The sequence below is a fragment of the Enoplosus armatus genome, chromosome 8 (assembly GCF_043641665.1).
Source record: "Enoplosus armatus isolate fEnoArm2 chromosome 8, fEnoArm2.hap1, whole genome shotgun sequence".
Taxonomy (NCBI): Eukaryota; Metazoa; Chordata; class Actinopteri; order Centrarchiformes; family Enoplosidae; genus Enoplosus; species Enoplosus armatus.
In genome coordinates this window covers 14,726,842-14,747,992 of record NC_092187.1, presented here as the reverse complement: position 1 = coordinate 14,747,992, position 21,151 = coordinate 14,726,842, and the positions used below count along the sequence as shown (strand labels likewise).

General features: G+C 42.7%; 1 protein-coding gene across 1 annotated transcript in view; it reads left to right on the top strand.

The window, feature by feature from the left end:
* LOC139288865 (ERC protein 2) overlaps positions 1 to 21,151 on the top strand; it is a 108,696-nt gene that overhangs the window by 10,803 nt on the left and 76,742 nt on the right. The window contains exons 4-8 of the mRNA XM_070910308.1: positions 3,146 to 3,190; positions 4,551 to 4,706; positions 6,031 to 6,123; positions 7,364 to 7,531; positions 20,007 to 20,174. Coding sequence (XP_070766409.1) covers positions 3,146 to 3,190; positions 4,551 to 4,706; positions 6,031 to 6,123; positions 7,364 to 7,531; positions 20,007 to 20,174 — 630 coding nt within the window. The remainder of the gene's footprint in view (positions 1 to 3,145; positions 3,191 to 4,550; positions 4,707 to 6,030; positions 6,124 to 7,363; positions 7,532 to 20,006; positions 20,175 to 21,151) is intronic.

Here is a 21,151-nt window from a genome sequence, read left to right as displayed (position 1 = left end):
ATTTCAACTCACTGGGAGAACTGGGAAGAGTGGGAGCAATGGGAAATCATGGCGACCTGTTGCCTCTCCCTATATGTCTATTCGTGCTTTTCTAAAGTCTTTTTATGTCCTCTGACTGATGAGCTGCCTTAATATGAATATCCCATCTGCATGTGGTTTCTTCATTTGGTGGCTTTTCTTTACCCCCTGACTGTCTGTCTTTTTTTCCAATTTTGGCTTTGATAGCATTGCAGTATCTCTGTCCTTTAATCCATCTGTGGATTTGGTTTGTGTATCTGTCCCACGGGTGAAAGAGGCGGTTTCCCTAATTTTTCAGTGACACTCTAACCTGTTCATTTTCCTTAGAGGTTATACATTATATACATATACATACAAGGTATGTGATTTTGTGATTCTGTGTAGCCCAATTGGTATTCCATGTTGATTTTTTTCAACCTCTATTATTTATTGGACTGGGAAAATCTACTGAGCGTGCCTCTTTCCAGCAGCTGCCTATAACACAATCAGACAGCAGCGGCAAGCGGCCCTCACTTTTCTCACCTACTGTGCAGATTTATAGATTTGCTTGTTATGAAGCCTATGTCTATGCCTGTCACCTTCAGCTCTGTCTATGATCACTTATTTTGTTTCCAGCACAGCATACACTATGGAAGTGTACAATCCAATGCAATAGTCCTGCAACGAATCCTCTGTGAAGCTGGAAGTGGTGGCCGAAACCTTTGACGAGCCTGTGGGTCAAAATTCTGTGGTTCAATAAAGTTAAATCTGGGTGGGGATTGAAAGAGCAGCGCTTGCCACCACTGAGATCACTGAGCAAGGACCACTCCCTCATTACCACAACTGAGGTGCCCTTAACCCCCAACTGCTCCAGTGGAGCTGCTTGGTGGCCAGCAGATCAGTCAGTGGTTGTGCTGGGTGGCTTTTGGGTGTGAATGTGTGTGGCTGTGTGGCTGTGAACAGGGCGTTCTTGACAAAGAGAACATTGCTTTCAGCGATACTTCCCTGGTTAAATAAAGGTTTAACACAGCAGTATAGTTAATGTTTGGCATCTTTGCTCTGAACTTACACACACATACCTCCTAGAATAAAGTCAGAGCCTACAGGTGGACCCAGGGTGGTAGTGAGGCTGATTAAAGCTAAGCAGCGGCAATGATGGTTGTGTCACGTTGGATGGGTGCTACTCTGGCTTGCAGGCTTCACTCCATTTTTTGCTGACACTCTTTTAGAGATATGTTTATTTAGCTCCATAGTCAGTTTTGAGGCTTTTGTAAATAGTGTTTCTAATTGTGTCCACGCCATTTACATACACAAATGGGGCAGACATAGAAAATTGTACAATAACATAACGCAAACATGAAGTAGCCAATCTAGGTTTTAAATACTGTGATAATTTGAAATGCTTTCCATTTATTGCAGGGCTCATGCTCTGAATAGTTGACAATCATTGAATTACAATATTGTTCTTTCCTCTGAATGGACTGGTCCTAATACTTTTTTTCAGTTTGACAAGTAGGTTTAACTCACTGTGTGTCAGTATGTGTGTTTGTGTGTGTGTTCCCATTAGCTTGAATGCGTGTGTGCTTTTGTGTGGGCATAGTTGTAGGTCAGAGCCACCATTAATTATTGATAGAAGAAACGCAGCGCATGTGCTGGCAGAAAGTGTTGCTAAGCAAGAGCTTTAGCATGCCAGAGACATCTGCGAGAGAGAGAGATAACAAGTGAGAAATAGAAAGATAGAGACTGAAAGAGTGATAGAGACAGATTCATATGACCTATAGCTGAGTGTGTCTCCTACCTACAAACAAACAGAGACAGAAAAAGAGAGAGGAAATAGACATCAGCACCTGCTGTTAGAGACGGAAAGAAGTCCTCGGGAGAGCACCAAACTGGGACTGGGAGGTTTTTCCTTTTCTTTTTGCAAAACAAGAATTTTTAAGGATGTACAGTAGAGGATAACATAAGAATATCTGACAAAAATATTAAAGAAAGGTAGTAAAAAAGACAAGGAGACTCGGACTGGTCAGACTGATCTCATCTGAAGCTGTGGGTGTTAAAAAGTGCTAAAGATGATGAGCCGCCAGGCTTATTTCTATCGGGTCCCTCCCCAGGAGCTCCATCGCCGAAACCAGCTCCAGGCCGATCCGGCCAAGACCAGGGCTCTGCAGACTGTAATTGATATGAAGGTAGGACTTACAGCAGATCTGGAATCAACGAGAGCAGGCAGCATTTTAAGTAATAATGTGCTACATGGGGAGTGTGTATTGCTGTAACAGATCAGTTCTCAGCTTCATAAATTTTAGTGTTTTTTACTGTTTATAGCATCAGCTGTAGAGAATGTGTTCGCCAGTTCATCTCCAAACAAATTTGAGAGCAGCAAGTTTAAACTGTGGTAGGTATTGTGATAAGAATTAAAGCATGACGTTGATCTTGTTTGAGCAGTGTAGTTTGCTCTTCGGTTGCGGCATGTTGTCTGGTTTAGTCTGATATCGGCATCATACAAACAAAACTTTAATTGTTGATGAACGCTGTTGTAACGGGGCAGTAGTAGAGGATCTGGCTCGACTGTAAATGCAGACACAAACATACATGCACAAACAATCCAAACTGAATTGTCTTATTGTTGCCTCGTGTCTGTACGGCGGCCATGGCCAAGTAAAGGCCATTATTGGCCCATGCAGAGTGGAGCACTTATTCAATTTGTTTCAAATGTCACATATGGAAGCTTTCACTCTCATCTCAGCCCTTTGAAGTCGTGAGAGCTGTGAAAAACGCAGTTGACTCCACATGTGTCTGCGTGCACACCCACCCACACACACACACACACATATTTAGTGCTCATTCAGCAAACGCTTGTTCCAAAAGTGGTTCCTTTACAGCAAAACCACAGTTATTTTTCACACATACTTTGTGATTTGTCTGCGTATTAACAAACTGCACATGTGCAAGCCCGGGATGCTCACAGTGTTGTAAATGCATGAGAGAGACCAAATCTGACTGCATTAATTAGAAAGGGCAAAACAAACTCTGCCAGAGGGATTGGACGTATAAGGTAGAATGTCTCCATCACTGTTTGTTCCAGTCTCTGCATTGTCTGTGTTTGGTGCTTTTTCTAAGTCGCGTATATATTTCCGTTTTGTGATTACAGAACACCAACCCCCCTTTCTGTTTTGATCCTGACGTTATCTGGCAGGTACAGTAATGAGTGCTCACCTCTTGATTCTTCTTTCAACTCAGCATGGGCTGCAAATATACAGTATTTGTGTTGTCCTCTATCCCTATCATAAATTCATCCTGGGTTGGAATGCAGCACGGTCATGTACAGTAGTTCATGTTTCAGAGGTTCTGAGGCCCAGCTTTTCTTACACGTTTTGCTATTGCACTGAATGTTGTTTTTGATATTACCCTCTGTATTTTCTTTGGGCTTGCCTTGTTTCTCTTCCTCTGGGCGGTGTTTTTTCTCCCTGTGCTCTGGAGCAGAAACAGATAGCAATCATTTATTAAAGATAGAGCATACCTCATAATACAAAAATCAACGTGAAGCAGTGGAAATGATTGAATAGCATTGTCTGTGTGTGGGCATTTTTGTATTATGTGTATGTGTGTGATTTGGGTAAGGTGGAGGAATTCCCCCAGATGCCTGAATGCCCCACCTTGACTTTTTTCTGGGCATACGTTGAAAGTCTCTGTCCTTGCATACACTCTTTTTATGTGTGTGTGTGTGTGTGTGTGTGTGTCTCATATGTACCTTTATGCATTCCTGTTTGCTCGGTCTACACGTGTTTGTGTGTTTAGGATGGTATATGCAGCACCGTGTGCAAGGCAGGGCTGATGTCAGAGGATGTAATAGAGGTCAGATGCTTACATGTTGCCTGTGGTTTGTGCTGATGGCATCATGCAATCTGCTTCCATTTATTCAATTACCTTTTTCTTCTCTTCCAAGGTTTGGCATTTAACGTATGTCTGAACCCATGCAGCTAAACAACCTCAGGACCTGTCCATGACAGACCCTTCCATTCCCTCATAGATACTGCAAAGGAAAACATCTCGACACATTAATAGCTTCTAATTTAGATACAGGACGCTCTGAGGACTTCTGTGAATATGCTGTATCGTTGTTAGTGCTGTTTTAGCCAAATACTTGACCCAGGCAGATATTGCGTAGGGTTAAGCTGCCAGTATGCGTCATCAGAACTGCTTGTCGGATGGTCAGTAGCTTCAAACCCCCCTGCACACCTTTCCGATGTCGGAATTGGAGGAGTTATGTCTGACAATTTCTGGTACTTTCCGAAACCAACAATCCGACATTCATTCACTTCACGCACTCATCCCTCGCAATGAGGGTTGTTTTTTTTTTGTTTACCTGCTCTCTCCCTGTATTTGTGCTCTCTTGCATGCCATTTTAGAGAGATCAGTTGATCGATCAATAGATGGATAGATACATCATTGTCTAAACAATAACACATAAGGGTAAGCCCTTATTAAAATCCAGGGCCTAACATCCAAAGTCAGATCTTTGCTGACCATTTTCCTGCCTACTGTTGCCGGTGCAGGACACCAAGATCTCTTCCCTGGAGAGGAACATCAGAGACTTAGAGGATGAGGTCCAGATGTTAAAGACCAGCGGCCTGCTGCACCCCGACGACAGGCAGGATGAGCTCAAGCAGGTGGAGGTCTACAAGAGCCATTCTAAATTCATGAAGACTAAGGTAGAATGTCTCTGCATGCCACCTGAGATGACTTCCCACTGCATGACCTGAGTGATGCATGTTTGCCATAAAACATCAATTACAAGTGCGTGAGAACCTGTTGTGTGCATGTTGCATGTCACCACTGAATGCTCAAGAGAAGTGTGTAGAAATCTTAATGCCAAACTGCATGTTAGAGTATGTTGTGTCTTTTTTTATTGAGGCTCTTAGCCTCCTGTGTTGCATGCATACCAAGAACTCCTATGCTTATAAATGTATTTGCTATTTCATATTAAGAGTGAGGTGAAGAGTTTTCTTCCTTCTTCCTTATTGCCCATGAAATGCTTGTGTGCCTTACCTACCTTACCTTTGTGATGACCAAGCGTAAAACTGCTCTCCTATCTGTGACTGTTCTTAGGGAGCAAACTCAGGCCCTATCAGCTTACAGTGCACCGTGTCTGTTTACTGTCCTACCTTTAGCTTGCAGGAAGGCCTCCAGAAAAGCCTGACTAAGATGTCTCTCTCCCAGGCTGCATACTGGTTTATTCATTGGGACATTGTGCACATGAACATACATACAGGAGCCATGTTAAAAAATGTAGTTTCAGGTTTCACAGAGTTTCTAGCTGAGTGTCCATGATGGCTGAGGTCAGTGAGCAGCGCTCCATGTGAAAATGTTTCACTTTGGTTCATTAATGGTGCTCTTTGTAGGGCCCATTTGTCATTGCACCCGGGGAAGTTCCTGATGCAATCATAAAAGAGATGTTTTTATGAATGGGGCCCTGACTGATGAATGTGAGCTTACAACGGCAGAGGAAAGAGTTCTCTCTTCACCCGTACTGACCTAGGATGATATACATCGCAGTGATGGCCCCGGCTTGCTCTCCCATGTCTCATCTTTCTGTAACACAGAAAGACACCATGCACATGGATATGCACAGGCACACAGATTCATTCTATATGCTTGAAGTGTTTGGGGTCCTGGTCTGTCAGCAGTGGTGGTGACCGGTGTTGAGGTGACACTGTCATAAGAGAAACCAGTGAGGACAGCATCCCTGTCCTCACTGGTGTCCTCTCTGGGCTTTGATTTACTCGAACACAAGAAAATGGCTTCTGAGAACATGAAAATTTGTGGGCATAAGAGCAGGTGGATTTATTTATCCAGATAATCATTTCTAGCAGAACTTCACAGAGTATAACATTCTGAAGCCTCAGCTGTGTGGTTGAGGAGTGCAGAGTGTGGAGGAGTGTGGAGGAGCACATAGCCAGCTGGGTCTAACTTTCCCAGCTGGCTGTGTGCCGTAGTTTAGTGGCTTGCTGTCTTCTTGTCTTTGTGTCTCTGTAGGAGAAGGCCTTGTCACCATGTGTGTCTTCCATCAGAACAGCTCCCACCTTCCTCCACCCCACCCAACAGCCCTGGATCACAGAACAAGCAGAAGTACCCCTCTCATTAGTCTCCTCTCTCATCATTCAACCTAACATTTTTTTAATCCCTTGATCCTTATTTTATCTGTAATGCTCATATTATTTATTTATCATATCATTTTTAGTCCACTCCCTACCCATTTTTTTAAAACTTTTTTCTCCCTGTCTCACTATCCTCTCACCAGTCTCACCTCTTTGACCATGTCTCACACAGTCCCTTTCTGACTCCACCTCACCTTTTGCCCCCCCGTCTCCTATTGCTGAGCCCCCCTCCTTGCTCTCTTGCGCTCTCTCTTTCTATGAATGAGGGTTGATTGGCCAAGCTCTGGTCCAGTCAAAATCCCCCTGCTATGAGGTGAACCCTACTCACACAATTAGAGAAATCTCTCTTTGAATCAGCTTTGTGCATTTTTGGCACCAGTAGACAGATGACAATCTTCTGCACATAGCTAGCCTCAGCACAGAAACCTCCCTCTGTTAGTGCATTTGATTTCCATTGTGGTTTTCTGTCCTGTTCTGTATGGCCTTCCTTAAAACAATCTGTAATCTGTCAGCTATGTGAATGTAACATTGCTCCCCGTAACTCTGGCTACCTGCATGTATTTTTCGCCCTTTGGCTGTTTGGCTTGGTATGTCCATAGAGCAGACAGTAGGCCTGGGACTCCCCTGAGTGAGGACTGATAATGTAGGGCTGGGTGATAATTCAATATTGTAATGTATCATCTCTCCATATAAATGGATCATGACACAATTGACATATTTAGATATTATAGTTTACATTTCATGTCTAAATGAATAATACAATTTCAGTTTTAACAAAATGTGTCACAGCATGAGAAATAATAGATTCATAGATTTTCTTTTAAAAAACATTTAGAATGTTACACTTTTTACCCTGTGATTTTGAATGATTAGATAGCAATCATGCTATTAATTTTGTCCATATTTCCCACTCCTATATTAAACATCATGTTTAAGCCTATTGCTGCATTCAAATGAATGTGTGCTTTCAAAACATTTGCCTGCTCTGAAAGTTCTGTTCATAGAGAACAAAGTGTGGGTGGATTTTTTTCAGATTCAGTAATATACAACAGCAACACACACATCAATGTGTTTTTGGGGTATGTATAGTAGTCGTATGTAGTGTATGTGGTTTGTGTATGCGTGGTTTTTTTTTCTCACTTTGAAAGATTTTGTTATCAATCAGTCAATGATGAGTAACACATTTGTGCTTCTGTTCCTGTGATGGTCAGATAGAGCAGCAGAAGCAGGAGCTGAACAGGAAGGAGTCAGAGATGCAGGCCCTGCAGACTAAACTAGAAACGCTGACCAATCAGAACTCAGACTGCAAGCAACACATCGAGGTGCTAAAGGAGTCGCTCAGCGCCAAGGAGCAGCGCGCCAATACACTGCAGACAGAGGTCAGTACACACAAACACACACACACACATACACGCACTCACACGCACACATACAGACAGATGTACAAACACAGACAAATACACCCACACAGATGCAAACACTCACCATGATGCACTGAGCCACTCCAGCTTCCTGGAAACCACTTGTAAAGATACACACAGTATAATGTGTTAAGCCTGTTTTCAGCTTTGTGTGGTTTTACAGGGATTAACAAGGGATTCCATTTTAGTGTGTATATCCACTTTTTTGGCTTTTAGTCCTTAACTTGCTTACTTTCATGTTTTGCTAATTCATTAAAAACTACAAGTTTTGTAGTCCAGGGACAACAGAGAAAATGCCTCTATTCTCAGATACAAGACACCAGGACTCTAAAAGAAAGTGTGCAAGTGTACACAATCCCGTCTTTCTCTTTCTCTGAAGGACATTGACGTGGGTGGAAAAAATGTCTATGTGTGTGGCTCCGTTAGTCCACCAGTGGGCTTGTACGTGTGGGCGGGTCAGTCAGGCTGGAGAAAGCTGGCAGCTTTTTCTTCTTCATCTTTGAAGTTTCTAAACTCTGTGGTTCTAATGATTTTATCACTGCTGTTAGGGATGGAGGCGGGTTGTATGTAGAGAGATGGAGGTGTGTGTAGGGTGGGAGGGGGCGGTGAGCATTTAGCATTTTTCTCCATCACTCTCGAGACTTGGAACTGATACTTTAGATCTCTTTGTGTTAGGCAGTTGAGAGCGGCCTGCTAACTATGTCCACTCATCATTACAGGAAGCAATTTGGGCCAAAATTAGGGTTAATTGTCCATACATGTGCAAGGAATTTTGGCCCTTGCACTTTGCTGAATACATCATACTTAAAGGTTTTGGTTTTCAGTGGGTGGTTTTGTGTGTGTACATATTTTTGTTTGTGTGTCCTTTTGCCATAGGTGTAACTTTATGGCAAGACCAGGATCATTCTTGTTGTTGAAGACTATAATTGTTGTTGCTGATTTGATTTGTCGTGAGCCAGTAAATGTCTCTGCCAAAGCTGAAATGAAAATGATGCCCTTGAGTGGGCAGGTGTTGTGTGTCTATCTGTGTCTGTTAATATGGCACAGATATGTGTATGTGTAATTGACGATAATGCTCCTGACACTGGGCACATCACTGTGCTCTGTAGCCTGTCTTCTTCTCACTTCTCATAGGCTACTGCAGCAGCCTGTAATCATATCCAACAGTCTTGATCACACACACACACAGTCACACACACACAAACATACACACAAAAACACATACGCTGTCAGTGCTGATTGCTGGACTCTCATCTCCGGTCTCGAGTAGTTTTCTCCTGCTATTGAAGTGGCATTTACCCCCTCTTGGGAAAGGCTAGGGTTTCCTGGACTAAGTGGGCAAACCAGAGGATGAGTAAAGATATTGAGTGCCATGGCCCTGCATTCCTTTACTGTCTGTCAATCATTTGGCTAGAAAACACAGCCATTCTCACAGGATCTCCCTTCTCACCTCATTCCTTCCATCCACTCATATTATTACTTCATCTCCCTTTAGCAGTTTGATTCAGCTTTCCTACATCTCATTTAATATTCCTCAAGAGTCCCAGATTTCCTTTCTGTTTCACTCATGATTACTGGCCTATCATACCCCTCCCCATGTACATGTGTGTGTGTGTGTGTGTGTGTGTGTGTGTGTGTGTGCGTGCGTGAGTGTTCGTGTGTGGGTCTCATCATGAATGACAGTGATTGGTACAGTAGTCCACTCCCCCAGAGACAGACTGGTGTCTCCCAGGCCTGAGGAGCAGCTTCATCTCACAGACACTTGTCTCTAAAAGCAATTCACATCAGGATGGGACTAAGAAGGGACCAGTCACCGAACAGAGCAGGCACTGTGCGTGAGGGAATGAGAAAATGGAAGTGTATTTATTTGTCAGTCAAAGTTAAGGACAGCTTCTGAATGGGCGTGATTGAATACGTCTCCAGATAACTGGAAAATGTGGAAAATAATGAGTGTAGGCTTGTGTGTGTGAGCATTGTGAGTCTGCTGCCCATGTCTATGGAAACTTAACCCTTTAATACAGTATGTGGATGTGTCTTTCCTGCCCCGATCAGGACAATGCAGGGCTGTAACTATACTCCCGCAGATCAGGTAACCTATCAGAGACCCGCCTGCATATTTAACCAGCCAGCGATGAGGGAACAGGCCACAACCCCAGAGGGAAAGGGCCTTGTATGTGGTTTGACTATGTTTAGTTTTTGAGAACATAGTTTAGAATATTAACGTTGTACTAAAAGAGGCCAAATCAGACTGCATTAAGACGTGTGGGCCTTTATTTTACAGATATTTGGTGGGAGTGTCCCCCATCTGATTTAAGATTCCCGGACAAAGTCACTTTCTTTCAGATTCAGATTGAGATTTTATTGACTCAAGACCATGGTACTGTTGTGTGGTATGGAGTACCAACAAAAAATACAATGCAATATTGACAACAGTGGCGCCTGATATGAATTAAGTGTGACACAAACTGGTGTTCTACCTCTGTTTCAGTAATTTATGCTGCACTTATTCTTCCAGAAGGTACCTAATTTACATATAACCTTTGGCTTATCCAATGCTAATAACAAAACATATTTAAACATAGATGGAGTGTTTAAATGTTACTTTGGCAAGTTATTTTTCCTATTATGCTTACATTCTTACATTGACACAAAATACTCGTCTCTCAGACGGTTCTCATAGCAAAGGTAGCAGGCAATCTGATTCCAATCTAGGCCTTTATATCTTCCAGTGACCTTGGAAATTCTGGCGTTGCTGACCCTGAAGTTAGCAAATAACAAATACAATAAGTAATTTTCTAAGAGCCAGAGACAGGACAAACCACAGTTATCTAGTATCTGCTTAGCCTGCAATATCCATGATGCATATACCACAGAGATATACTAGTTAAGAAAATTGTTGTCTTATACCTGACTGACTTTATTGTCCTTACTTTCCAGCAGCCTCCCCCAAAAACCAATAATCTGTCCAACTACAACACAAAGTGGGTATCTCCTCAGCTCCATCCACTGCAACAATCATTTATGTGAGTTGGTGTTGTGGGGTGTGTTGTAGGGCAAAGTTATATCTCAAGTCATTGCATAAAAGTAACTAAAGGATGAGATTTGCATATAACTTACTTGCTGTATGCATGATTATTAGACACAAAGAGGCATTATTTTTTTCATTGAATTTAGGCATGCTTACTCATTACACATGGTTAATGCAACATGTTTGTTGTCATTTAAGCAATGAAGAACACATTTCCCTGGACAAACCCTCAGGATTTTGACTGTGTTTGTTGTCATGGAGATGGTTTACTTTGCATAATATTTCATGTCTGTCTGACTGTCTATATGGCAATAAACCAAGTGACACATGTATACATGGATTAACACGAGATGGATATTGGCTGTTGTGTTGTGGAGCTTCTTTATCAAGTGCATCCCCATTCATTTTCTCCTCCACTTTGTGATTGCTACAGAAAAGTAATTTTCTATAATACATCATTTGTATGTGTGTTCTGGCTAAGCTGCTAGTAGGACGATTGTTTGAGCTTTGTTTTGTGGTAATGTACATCCCCCCAACGCTGCTCCTGCTATCTGTGTTGGATCCTGCTCCCCACATTTCTTCACAAAAATAGGCCCTGTGTGTTGTGGCTCACTGGTTATAAGGTATTACTTTATTCATGTGGAAACACTTGACATAGATATCTGCACAATTAATTTCGTGGCGTTCTCTGTGTGACCTGTTATTACTCTCTGCTGTCTTCTTTGGTGGTAACTCTAAATCCTTGAGAGTCACACAATCTGAGTTATTACCTTCAATTTCTCGATGCAACAAATCATGTTGTATTTAGTGTCTTTGGCAGATATTAGTTAAGGTTTTCACTTTGTGAAGTTCGATATGCTTTGATTTACATATTCATCACTTGAGGCGAGCATTTTGCAGGTGGCCACTTACCCACACAGGGGAACTCCAGACCTTAAGTAGGATCAAGGTGCTTAAGTCAAAGTCTAAATCAGGCACATAAATAAAACAGTAATATAACATTTGATATTTTGTTCCTCACGAAATGCCAACAGAAATGTTCGTAGCAGCACGTCTATAATGCACGTTTTGCGATGTGGCAACATGTCTGTGTACAGTCTGGTGTTTCAGTTTAACTTCCTCAGATGTGACCTCAAATATCTTGTGTTCTCTTTCATCACCAGCGTTCACAGTGAGTCTGCCAGAAGGGCCTCCACTGAGTTTTGATTTTGAGGTTGAGGTGTAATGACTTGAAGAAGATATAAATGACTCAAAAATGGCTTGCTAACATCAACCATAGCGACAGTGATGAATAGGGAAAACAAGAGAAAAACAAGAGAGAATCTGGAGCGGGAGAGGGAAAGAATCGAGGATAGATGGAGCGACAGGAGGAAGTGAGAATTGAGAGAATAGAGTTGCTTGATGGATGTAGAAAGCTGTGGGCTTTTGTCAGTGAGTGATGCTATGGTATGGTGTGCTGTGGTCCCTGCTGGACTATTTTTGTTGATCTTTCCTTGTTCTCTTTGCTGATTGATGGCTCATATAGGTAGTGAGGCGGAGAAAAGATGTAGGCTCAACCTGGTTACAGTCCACCCTGTACTCTCCCGCTGCTGTGCTCTCACTCTCTGTCTTTCTTTCTGCCTCATTCCCTTTCGCTGCCTCCGTCCATATTTTCTCTTCCCTCATTCTATCTGCGTCCATCTGTCTTCTCTCCCCCCATTTTCTCGCCTAATTTCTGTCTAATCTCTCCCCTATGCATTCTCACCCCCCCATCTGTTAGTACCAATGCAAGAAAGAGTGTATGATAAATTTAACATAGGTGAGAACTTGATGAACACATTTAAGACAACAGTGAGGTGGTTGGTTGGCCTAAGCAAGTGGAAAACAGTTCCTGTTTTAGGCTGACCACTAATTATCGACTTCACATTTAAACCGCCTGTTGTAATGAGTTCCAGCCATTGCAGACCCGTAATGATATGACCTCATCTGAACTTGATTGACCACGGTCACCACTCTCAGACCCAACAGCATGCTCCCAGGTTCCTGGGGTGGTGCGGTTTGGGATGCAGTGTGAGTAGCAAAGCATCAGGGCCCCCCAGAACAAACATGGCATGGTCCAAAATAAAGCCCCCGCGAGTTCTTCAGAGGCCATGTGGAAAAGACATAAAGTGGAGTTATACGGGTCAGAATGGGGATGAGATATTTAATGGTTTACACAGGGAACGAGGTAAATATGTGCCGACAATCACAAGTGTGTGCACACTTATGCATATGCACATGAAAACACGCGCATTAGTGTTGTCGTGCAAATACACACACCGCATACTTTGACGCAATCGATGCGTTGAGTTAGAGGACGTCTAAGGGAAATTTCATTTTTGTGATGATCTATCCCACATGAAGGTCTTTGGGAAGTGTGCGTGTGCTCACTCTACATTTGTTCATGTTTTCTATTTTCATTTTGAAACTAAACAAAACACACATAAACAGAGTAATAAGGGGTTTTGCTTGGTCTGCTGTCAGTCAGCGGCTGGTTGACCAGTAAGCAGTGAGGTGCTGATAGAGACAGCCAGAGACAATACTCTCCTTTCTTTTGGTTATGACCTCTCTCCTCAGGTTGACCCTGCTTTGCTCAGACCACTTAACCTCTAATTTCATGCACACATATAGACACATACACCCACATACAAAGACACACTCACACAAACATGCAGTGCCACAAGAATACAGTTGAAGAGTTTTCACTCCCACTTCAATCTTTGTTAATAGTAAGCCTTTCAATGTTGTATCAGAAGAAGCAGAAATACAGCGTGGACTTTCTGGCTCCAATCAAGCTTATTTTATTTGAAATGAAACAAAGTCTATGAGGTTAAAGTACTGCCTTTCAGCTTTAAGGGTGTTTGGGAGTGTTAACGTGCACATCAGGTGAACAGCTTGTGTTACCCTTTGGGGTATATATACATTTTTATACAATTTCAGCACAGTTCAGTGGAAGTTCCCCTCATGAAAACCAATGACAGTGCTTTGCATTTAGTATTGGCAATGTGTCTATGTGCAAAAAGGCTTCTCCTCCAGACAATTAAACCGTGCTTGAGGAACTAAACTAAACAGCTATACAGAGGAGTTTAGAATGTGGCCATTTGCATCTGTGGGTAAAAAGCTTCCCTTTCGCTGGTTGCACCAGTGTGATTAGAGTCTAGCAGGTTGACATTTGGTTTATTTTTCTGATGTACATGCACAAGCCAGCCTGTTCTCCCTCTTATGATGTCTGTGTAGTTGCATGTGATGAGACTAAATAGCAGCTGTGTCAGTAAGGGCGAAAGTAAAGAGCTCTTATTAACATAAAACAATTAAAACAACAATTAATAACACAAGGTTCACAATTTTCAGGTTCATTATTAGCAAAAAAAATAAATTCTGGAAATCGTGGCCTTCGTCAAAAGGTAAGAGAGAGTTTGTTCAGTTGTCATGGAGATGGTTCACTTATGATGTGACTGAACAACTTCAGGATTAGGCTGTATGGGTTGTATTTGAATTAATTCAAATGATCATGTTAGTTCACATTCGTTCAGAGTTGTCGTTTTTTTAAGTGATAACCCTGATGTTTTCTGTACTACAAGATCCAGAGGGTGTGTTAGAAATCAGCCGAAATCAAGCTGATTTCAGGCACCTACTGTACACTGCAGAGCTGTGATCGTTCCACACATGTTTGCCAGTGTGGCAGTTCAGTGTGGTTTGACAGGAAACGGATTCCCTGGAAACAGGATGTAGCAACTGGCGTGCGGTGCTGGAAATGATCAGGAAAAATAATCAAAGAAGGAGCAAGTGTAAATGAGGGGGAACGCCTGCAGCGTCTCTTCCTTTATATGTGCATGTGTGTCGTGTCTTGTGTGTGTGTGTCCATCTCTGCTGGAGGACGTAATGATGATGGATGGAGGGCGAAAGAGGGATTGAAGCAGCTGTGCGTGGTGAGGGTTACTGTGATGGTACTCGGGGTGAGTCCCCTACATTGTCTGTGTCATATATCCATCTTCTGGTACAATACCAAAAACATGGCATGATTGACTTTCATGCTTTGGCAGAAAACACTCATTCATTCTGTTGACAAAGATCCTTTTGTTAGTGGATCCTGGGAGTTCTGTGCGAGTGCGTGTATGCGTCCTGTTTTTTTTTCTTCTACATCTGCGCTTTCCCATGTTCCCTCTGTAGCCTGTGGGCAGACAGCTGTGTTGCCATGGTTTGATCCACAGATGTCAGAGTATACAATGAGACTGTGCCCCTCTCTCCACCTTGCAGCCCCTGCTGTGAGGCAGTTTACATCCGCTTATTATCCCGAGCCTGCCCTAAGGTGATCTGTCCATTATGTTAGTCCTGATCGGAGCTCTGACTGTTGCCTGATCCCTGGCTTTGATGACACACCTCAAATGACACCCAGCCTAATACCCAGGACAGGGAACGTCCCTCATTTCCGCACAGATCAACCCCGGTGTCGTCATGTCTGGTTTGGCCAGCTCAGGTGGAGAGGAAATCTTCTGTGTGTGCATGCGTTTGTATATACAGTTCGTGTGTGTAAATGAGAGAACCTAGAATCAGCGTAGGGTCTTGGAGAGGCTCGACCCTCGTTCACAGTTGCTCTGTGAAGTGCTTCATTCTTCCGTTTGACATTGCAACTTTCCCCTGCACCTGTGCACACACATGCATGCCAACATGCATGAATGCGCTCATATGAAAAAAATCCCACTTAGAGGCTGTCTAACCTCACAACCTTCAACAGTGACCTCCTGACATCTATTGGAAGTTTCAATTGCCTCATCAGGAAACTATGGATCATTTAACGCTACCCCTTCTCACATGTGTGTTATTAAAAGATACCCACAATCAGGTGCTTATACACCCTCTGTGTGAGGCGGTACAGTGTATATACTGTAAACATAGGTATTTTGTCAATCAGTCTTTAATAATACAATGCTTTCACTTAATGCAATAAGTGAAAGCTAAACTAACCACAATTGGCTGTTTGAACCCAGAAGTCCACGTTCATTCCCTTCCTTTGTCATCATATGAGGCTGTTTTGGTTTCTCTTTGATGCATGTATTTCAATAAAGAGATATTTGAATGATTATAGCTGATATGGGAGACTCTCTGGTGGTCTAGCCTCATCTTGAAACCAAATAACCTTCCTTCTTTTAGTGATACAATCCAGACTTGGCCACATTAATGGCTAGACAAACATGAATTAGTCGAATATTATTTCATAAATCTAGATGATTAATTTCACAGCACAGGCCTTTAAATAAATTAAGCCTAATGGCTGCTCTTTGCTGTATTTATACAGGCTGGACGTCATACAGCCAGAAAAGTGAATCGCTCACACAGCTGTGTGTAGTGCACCGCAGCAGCCCGAGCAGACCTGAGTTCAGACGTCACATACACTCCACCAGACCCACTCTTGGGATTTAACAACTTTTATGGTGGTGTTGTCAGCTGCAGTGACATTCAAACGTATTATTTGAACAGAAACACAAAGAAGGAGTAAACCTCATGGTGTGTGTGTATAGATGTGGGCATGTGTGAAGGTCAGAGGGAGCTCGAGCGAGAGATAGGAGATGATATTATGAATGTTTTTCTGGTCAGTCTATGACTGTACTCGCACCCAAGTGGGTGAGTGAGAGTGCAACTGTTAGTGTGCGAGTATGCAAGTATTGCTGCGTCCCCAGGCCTTTGCTGTGGTCTCGCCATCATCTCTGGTTCTGCCGTTTTGACTGTGGTCTACTCATATAGTCCCCGTGTTGTTTATTGCGGCCTAGAGCCGACGCTGGGCCTGATACCTTTGCAGATTCGCCTGCCAGAAAAACTTTTATGATGAAATGTGAGGCAGGAAAAAGGGAGGTGAGGACAAACAGAGAAGCTGTTTTCTTTAAGCCTCTGTTTTACTTTGCTAACCAGTGTCCAGAATCCACATTTGGCTGTCATTGCAAGCATGAGAGAGGAAGTCAAGGAGAATGAGTGTGTGTTTATGCATGTGTGTGCATAGTTGCATGTATAATTGCAGGTACATGCATGTAGACAACTGTTGAATATATGCATGTGTGCTTACACACTTTAGAGTGGTTATTGGTTTGTGGCTGTATTCGTTTAAAGAAATTCCAAAGAATTAATAGTTTTGCAACCACAGAATCTTGAAAACATATCAAGGTCATTTTTTAAATGATATGGTGCTGAGTGAGGGGCTGGAAAGCTTAAGTGGGGTTTTGGGGGGAAGATGGGGTGATATAGACGTGTTTTTAATTCATCTAATCTGAGGAATGCCTCAGTGCAATCTCCAATGTCCCCTTTGGATTTGAACTCAGCCAGAGTGGACAGCAGTGGGCCCCTCTACTTCTTTCCGCCACCTTTCACTTTCTTTCTCTTTCTTTCATACACTAAACAAAAAAAAAAGTCCCCCAGTTGTCCTGAAGATCGATCTGTATGTTATCGCTCTCACATGGAAACACAGATCCACACAGAAATGCACAAACCTACGGAGTCATAGAAATATGGGCCTGTCCCAAAGACAACCTGACTCGAGGACTTGAGGGATTTCTCACACCGACACGTCACTTTGTCTCGCAACGGGACCTGTACCTTTAAAACGGCAATAGGAAAACTCCTGGAGAGTTTAGAGCACGGCTGGAGGGATGGAGTGTTGAAAGAGATGTAGTAGTGGTAGCGCGAGAGAGAGAGAGAGAGAGGTGTTGTTGGAAGACGACATCGAGAAGAACAGGACTAGAGGGAAAAGAAAATTGGAGAGGAAATTGAAGCAGAAGAGAGAGGTTAATCACCTCGACGTGTTAGCTGTCTGTCATCTCAGCATGTGTGCCAGCTGATAAAGCCATACGGTATTTCCTGTAACAGACTTGCTGATGGAGTTTTAGCCAGTAGAGGAGCAACATTTCAATGGTGGTAATATGCTCAAGCCAAATAATATGTTAAAAATTCCCATCACCTCTATCCACGTCCTTTCATGTATCTCTCCCCTCGCTTTCACCCTTACTCCTCTCCAACCTCCCTCCTCATCTGTGCATTTCTCTCTCCTTGTTTGTAGCGTACTGTGCCTGGCAGCGGTGAGTGCTTTAAGAGGGTATTAGCAGGGCGTCTGTACAGTACTATCACAGCTTAGTGGGCCAGTGCAGGTGAGACAGCAGGGATTTCCTGTTAGGCCTCTCTGCTACATTCTTGCTAAATTGCTCCTTGCCAGGTGGGGTTGGAGGGGAGGGGGGTTTCTGCTTCCCCCCCATTATTCTGTCTCATACACACAGTGGCAAACACACATGCACACACATACACTCATGTGGCAGCACGTGGGCATCAGCACAGGATGACGTGCGTGCACTAACATGCTGTACTGTACATTCAGAGGATTAGTGGTATCACTAGTGTGTGTGTGTGTGTGTGTGTGTGTGTGTGTGTGTGTGTGTGTGTGTGCCAGTGTGGCGTGGGGAGGACAGAGCAGGGCTCAGTATTAGACTCTGGTTATCTGCCAGAGGAGCAATATGAGATAAATACTTCACCATCTTACACCTGGGGGTCCTGGCCTACTTCTAATGCTACTGCTTGAGAGGAGCCCTCTGTGTGTCTGCGGCCTGCATGGTGCTCTCTCATTTTACAAATGCACATACAGTGTGTGTATGTGCATACAGGCAGGTAGGAACTAACTGTGGCCGACCACAGTCATACCTCTCAGTTGTGTTCTCACTATATCTGTTGTGTTGTTTTCCATTTCTGTAGTCATTAGTGCCATGTTAGTGTTTTTTCTACTGTGGTTTGTTACTCGTTAGTTACTAAAATACTCAAGTGGTGGAAGAAGTATTCAGATAATTTAAGTAAGTAAAGGTAGCAATATCACAAAGTAAACATACTCCATTCCATCCAAGTCTTGCATTACAGTTGCATTGCAAGTACACAAACATACATACGTGGTGTATCACAAACAGACATTTTAAATAAAAAGATATTAATTGGTCAACTTTAGAGGTGCTGGAAGCTGTATTTTTGAATGATGGAGAGAACCATGCAGGCCTCAGGTCTTGATGCTAAGCTAAGTTACATCTCCCTGTACTGATCTTCTCATATAACTCTTTGAAAGAAAAGGAATAAGCCAAAATGTTGAACTATTTCTTTAATCTGTAGAAAGCATTGTAATGTCAGAGCTGTGCGGGGCAAATTTTAACTATTTTGTATACTGTTAGTTATGCTTACTTTATGGTATAATAATAAACGCTCAATATACAAAGTAACTGTAACTGTTGAATAAATGTACTGTAGTAGAGTAAAGAGTTTGTGTGGTGGAGTAGAAATATGAAGTGGCGTGACATTGAAATTAAAGTACCAGTCTCTCAGAATTGTGCTTAGGTACAATACAGTAAGCTTTCCACCATTGCTCCCTCCCTTTCTGAATCTCCTTAAGTGCCCTGTGAAATAGTTGAGAGATGAGCTGGAGAGCTCAACAGAGCCTGTGCTTTAAGTGTTTTCACACCATCCCCTCTGTGTCCAAGTAACGATTGTTAAAACGACTGTTAACAAGGCCTCCCTCACTGCTTCCCTTTATCTACCGTATGTGTGCGTGTCTCTTGACTTTGTATAAAACACACATGCACACCTTCAAATTAGGTTCAAATGGGTTCACTCGTTGCGCCATGGCAAAAAGTGCTGGAAATGCAATCAGGTGTTGAAGAGCAACAGAGGAGCACATCGTGTGTTCATGACAGCCAGCTGAGTGTGTGTGTGTGTGTGTGTGTGTGTGTGTGTGTGTGTGTGTGTGTGTGTGTGTGTGTCACTGTAGGCGGTGCAGCAGAACTCTGATATATGTCCAAAAAGAAGTTCTGGAGTGAGCTCAGATATCACTCATCTCATTGCGTACGGCCAGATACGGAGGATTTTAATGTGTGAGTGTGAAGTGTGTGAGCAGTCTGATCTATGGCAGCGCTGGCCCAATCATACAGCACTCTCAATAAAAAATGATGGGACAGGCTCCAGGCTCCTTCTCTCTCTGACACACACACTTTTACTGCATCAGTCCACAGTGATTCATATTGCGGACAGTCGGTCAAAGCTGAACTTTTACTACTTCCAAATTTCAACAACTACATGTGTTGAGATATGTCAGTTCCAGTACTGAATAATAGCATATGGGCCACCTGACTGAGAACTGGACAAAAAAAATCATGGTGTAAGCTTTTGTAATCTTGTGTATTTATTTTGTGTTTCTGTTTTTCTGTGTTTTTGCCTGTCAATCAATCTGGTCTGTTTCTTTCTCAAACTATTATACTATCCTATTACATATTACGTTCAACCTATATACTTGCTAAACTGTATGAACTTCATGTTTCTGTCTAACTTCTTATCTGCTTCTCTGCACTTAACTTCTTGTCCTGGTCTTTTTTTTAGGTAGATGCTCTGCGGGTGCGTCTGGAGGAGAAGGAGCAGTTCCTCACCAAGAAGACCAAGCAGCTGCAGGACCTGACTGATGAAAAGAGCACACTAACTGGAGAGATCAGAGACATGAAGGACATGCTGGATGTCAAGGAGAGGAAGGTTAATGTCCTGCAGAAGAAGGTAAGGGAGTCCAACTAGTTAGTTAAAGGAAAAATGCAACATTGAAAGAATTAGTCTACACCTACAGTAGTAGAGAGGCCAGGTCTTTCACAGGTTCACAAAGCAGAACATTTCATTAATACTGCACTAATCAATATTTTTTATATTAACGTTGGATAAAATGGTGCAGCTGCAGTTTCTGTGTTCATCCCTGTAGGCCCAAACAGAAATGAAGCTGGAAGAATTGTCTGACATGTTGACAGCACTGGTTGCAATGGCCTTTTTGATTGGTCCCTTTTCGATTGGTGTTATCTGTTTTTTCATTGATGCATTTTTCTTCTGCATCATCATGTCTGCCCTTTTGCTCAAAGCCTCCCTCATCCTCTGGATGTCTCTCTTTTTTATGAATGTTGGTTTTCCTCATCTTTTCCATTATCTCCTTTTCCATCTCAAACTCCTTCCTCTCCTCAACTATAGCGTCTTTTTCAGCATTTTCATTTTCTCCTCTTACATTTTTCCTTTAGTTTTTAATGAAGGCTTTTCTTTCTTTTTCTTGTGGCTATGCGTATGTGAAAGGGGTCGCTTGTTGACAAAGAATTATCACCTGACTCTGCAGTTCCCTTCAACTGTTGCTGCTGTCATCAGCCCTTTTCCACCTGCAGCAGGCAGCTATTTTCAGTGAGAAAATTCTGGTAAACCCACTGTTTACTACCAGCCCAGCAGGTTCTACATTTCACAAGAAAAACTATTGTTCATTGAATTTAATCAAAGAGGAAAGAACAGTAAATAGACAGTAAGAGTGTTTGTTATATGAATCGTTGAATGTGTGCCTAGTAAGATCTTCTACTCACGGTTGATCACTGTTACACAGATGAACACAGATACCTTCAAATAAACATGCAGGATGAGGAGTGCACACATCCGTTTATATATACACACACCTGCTCACATATACACGCACAGGCATGCACACACACACACACACACACACACACACT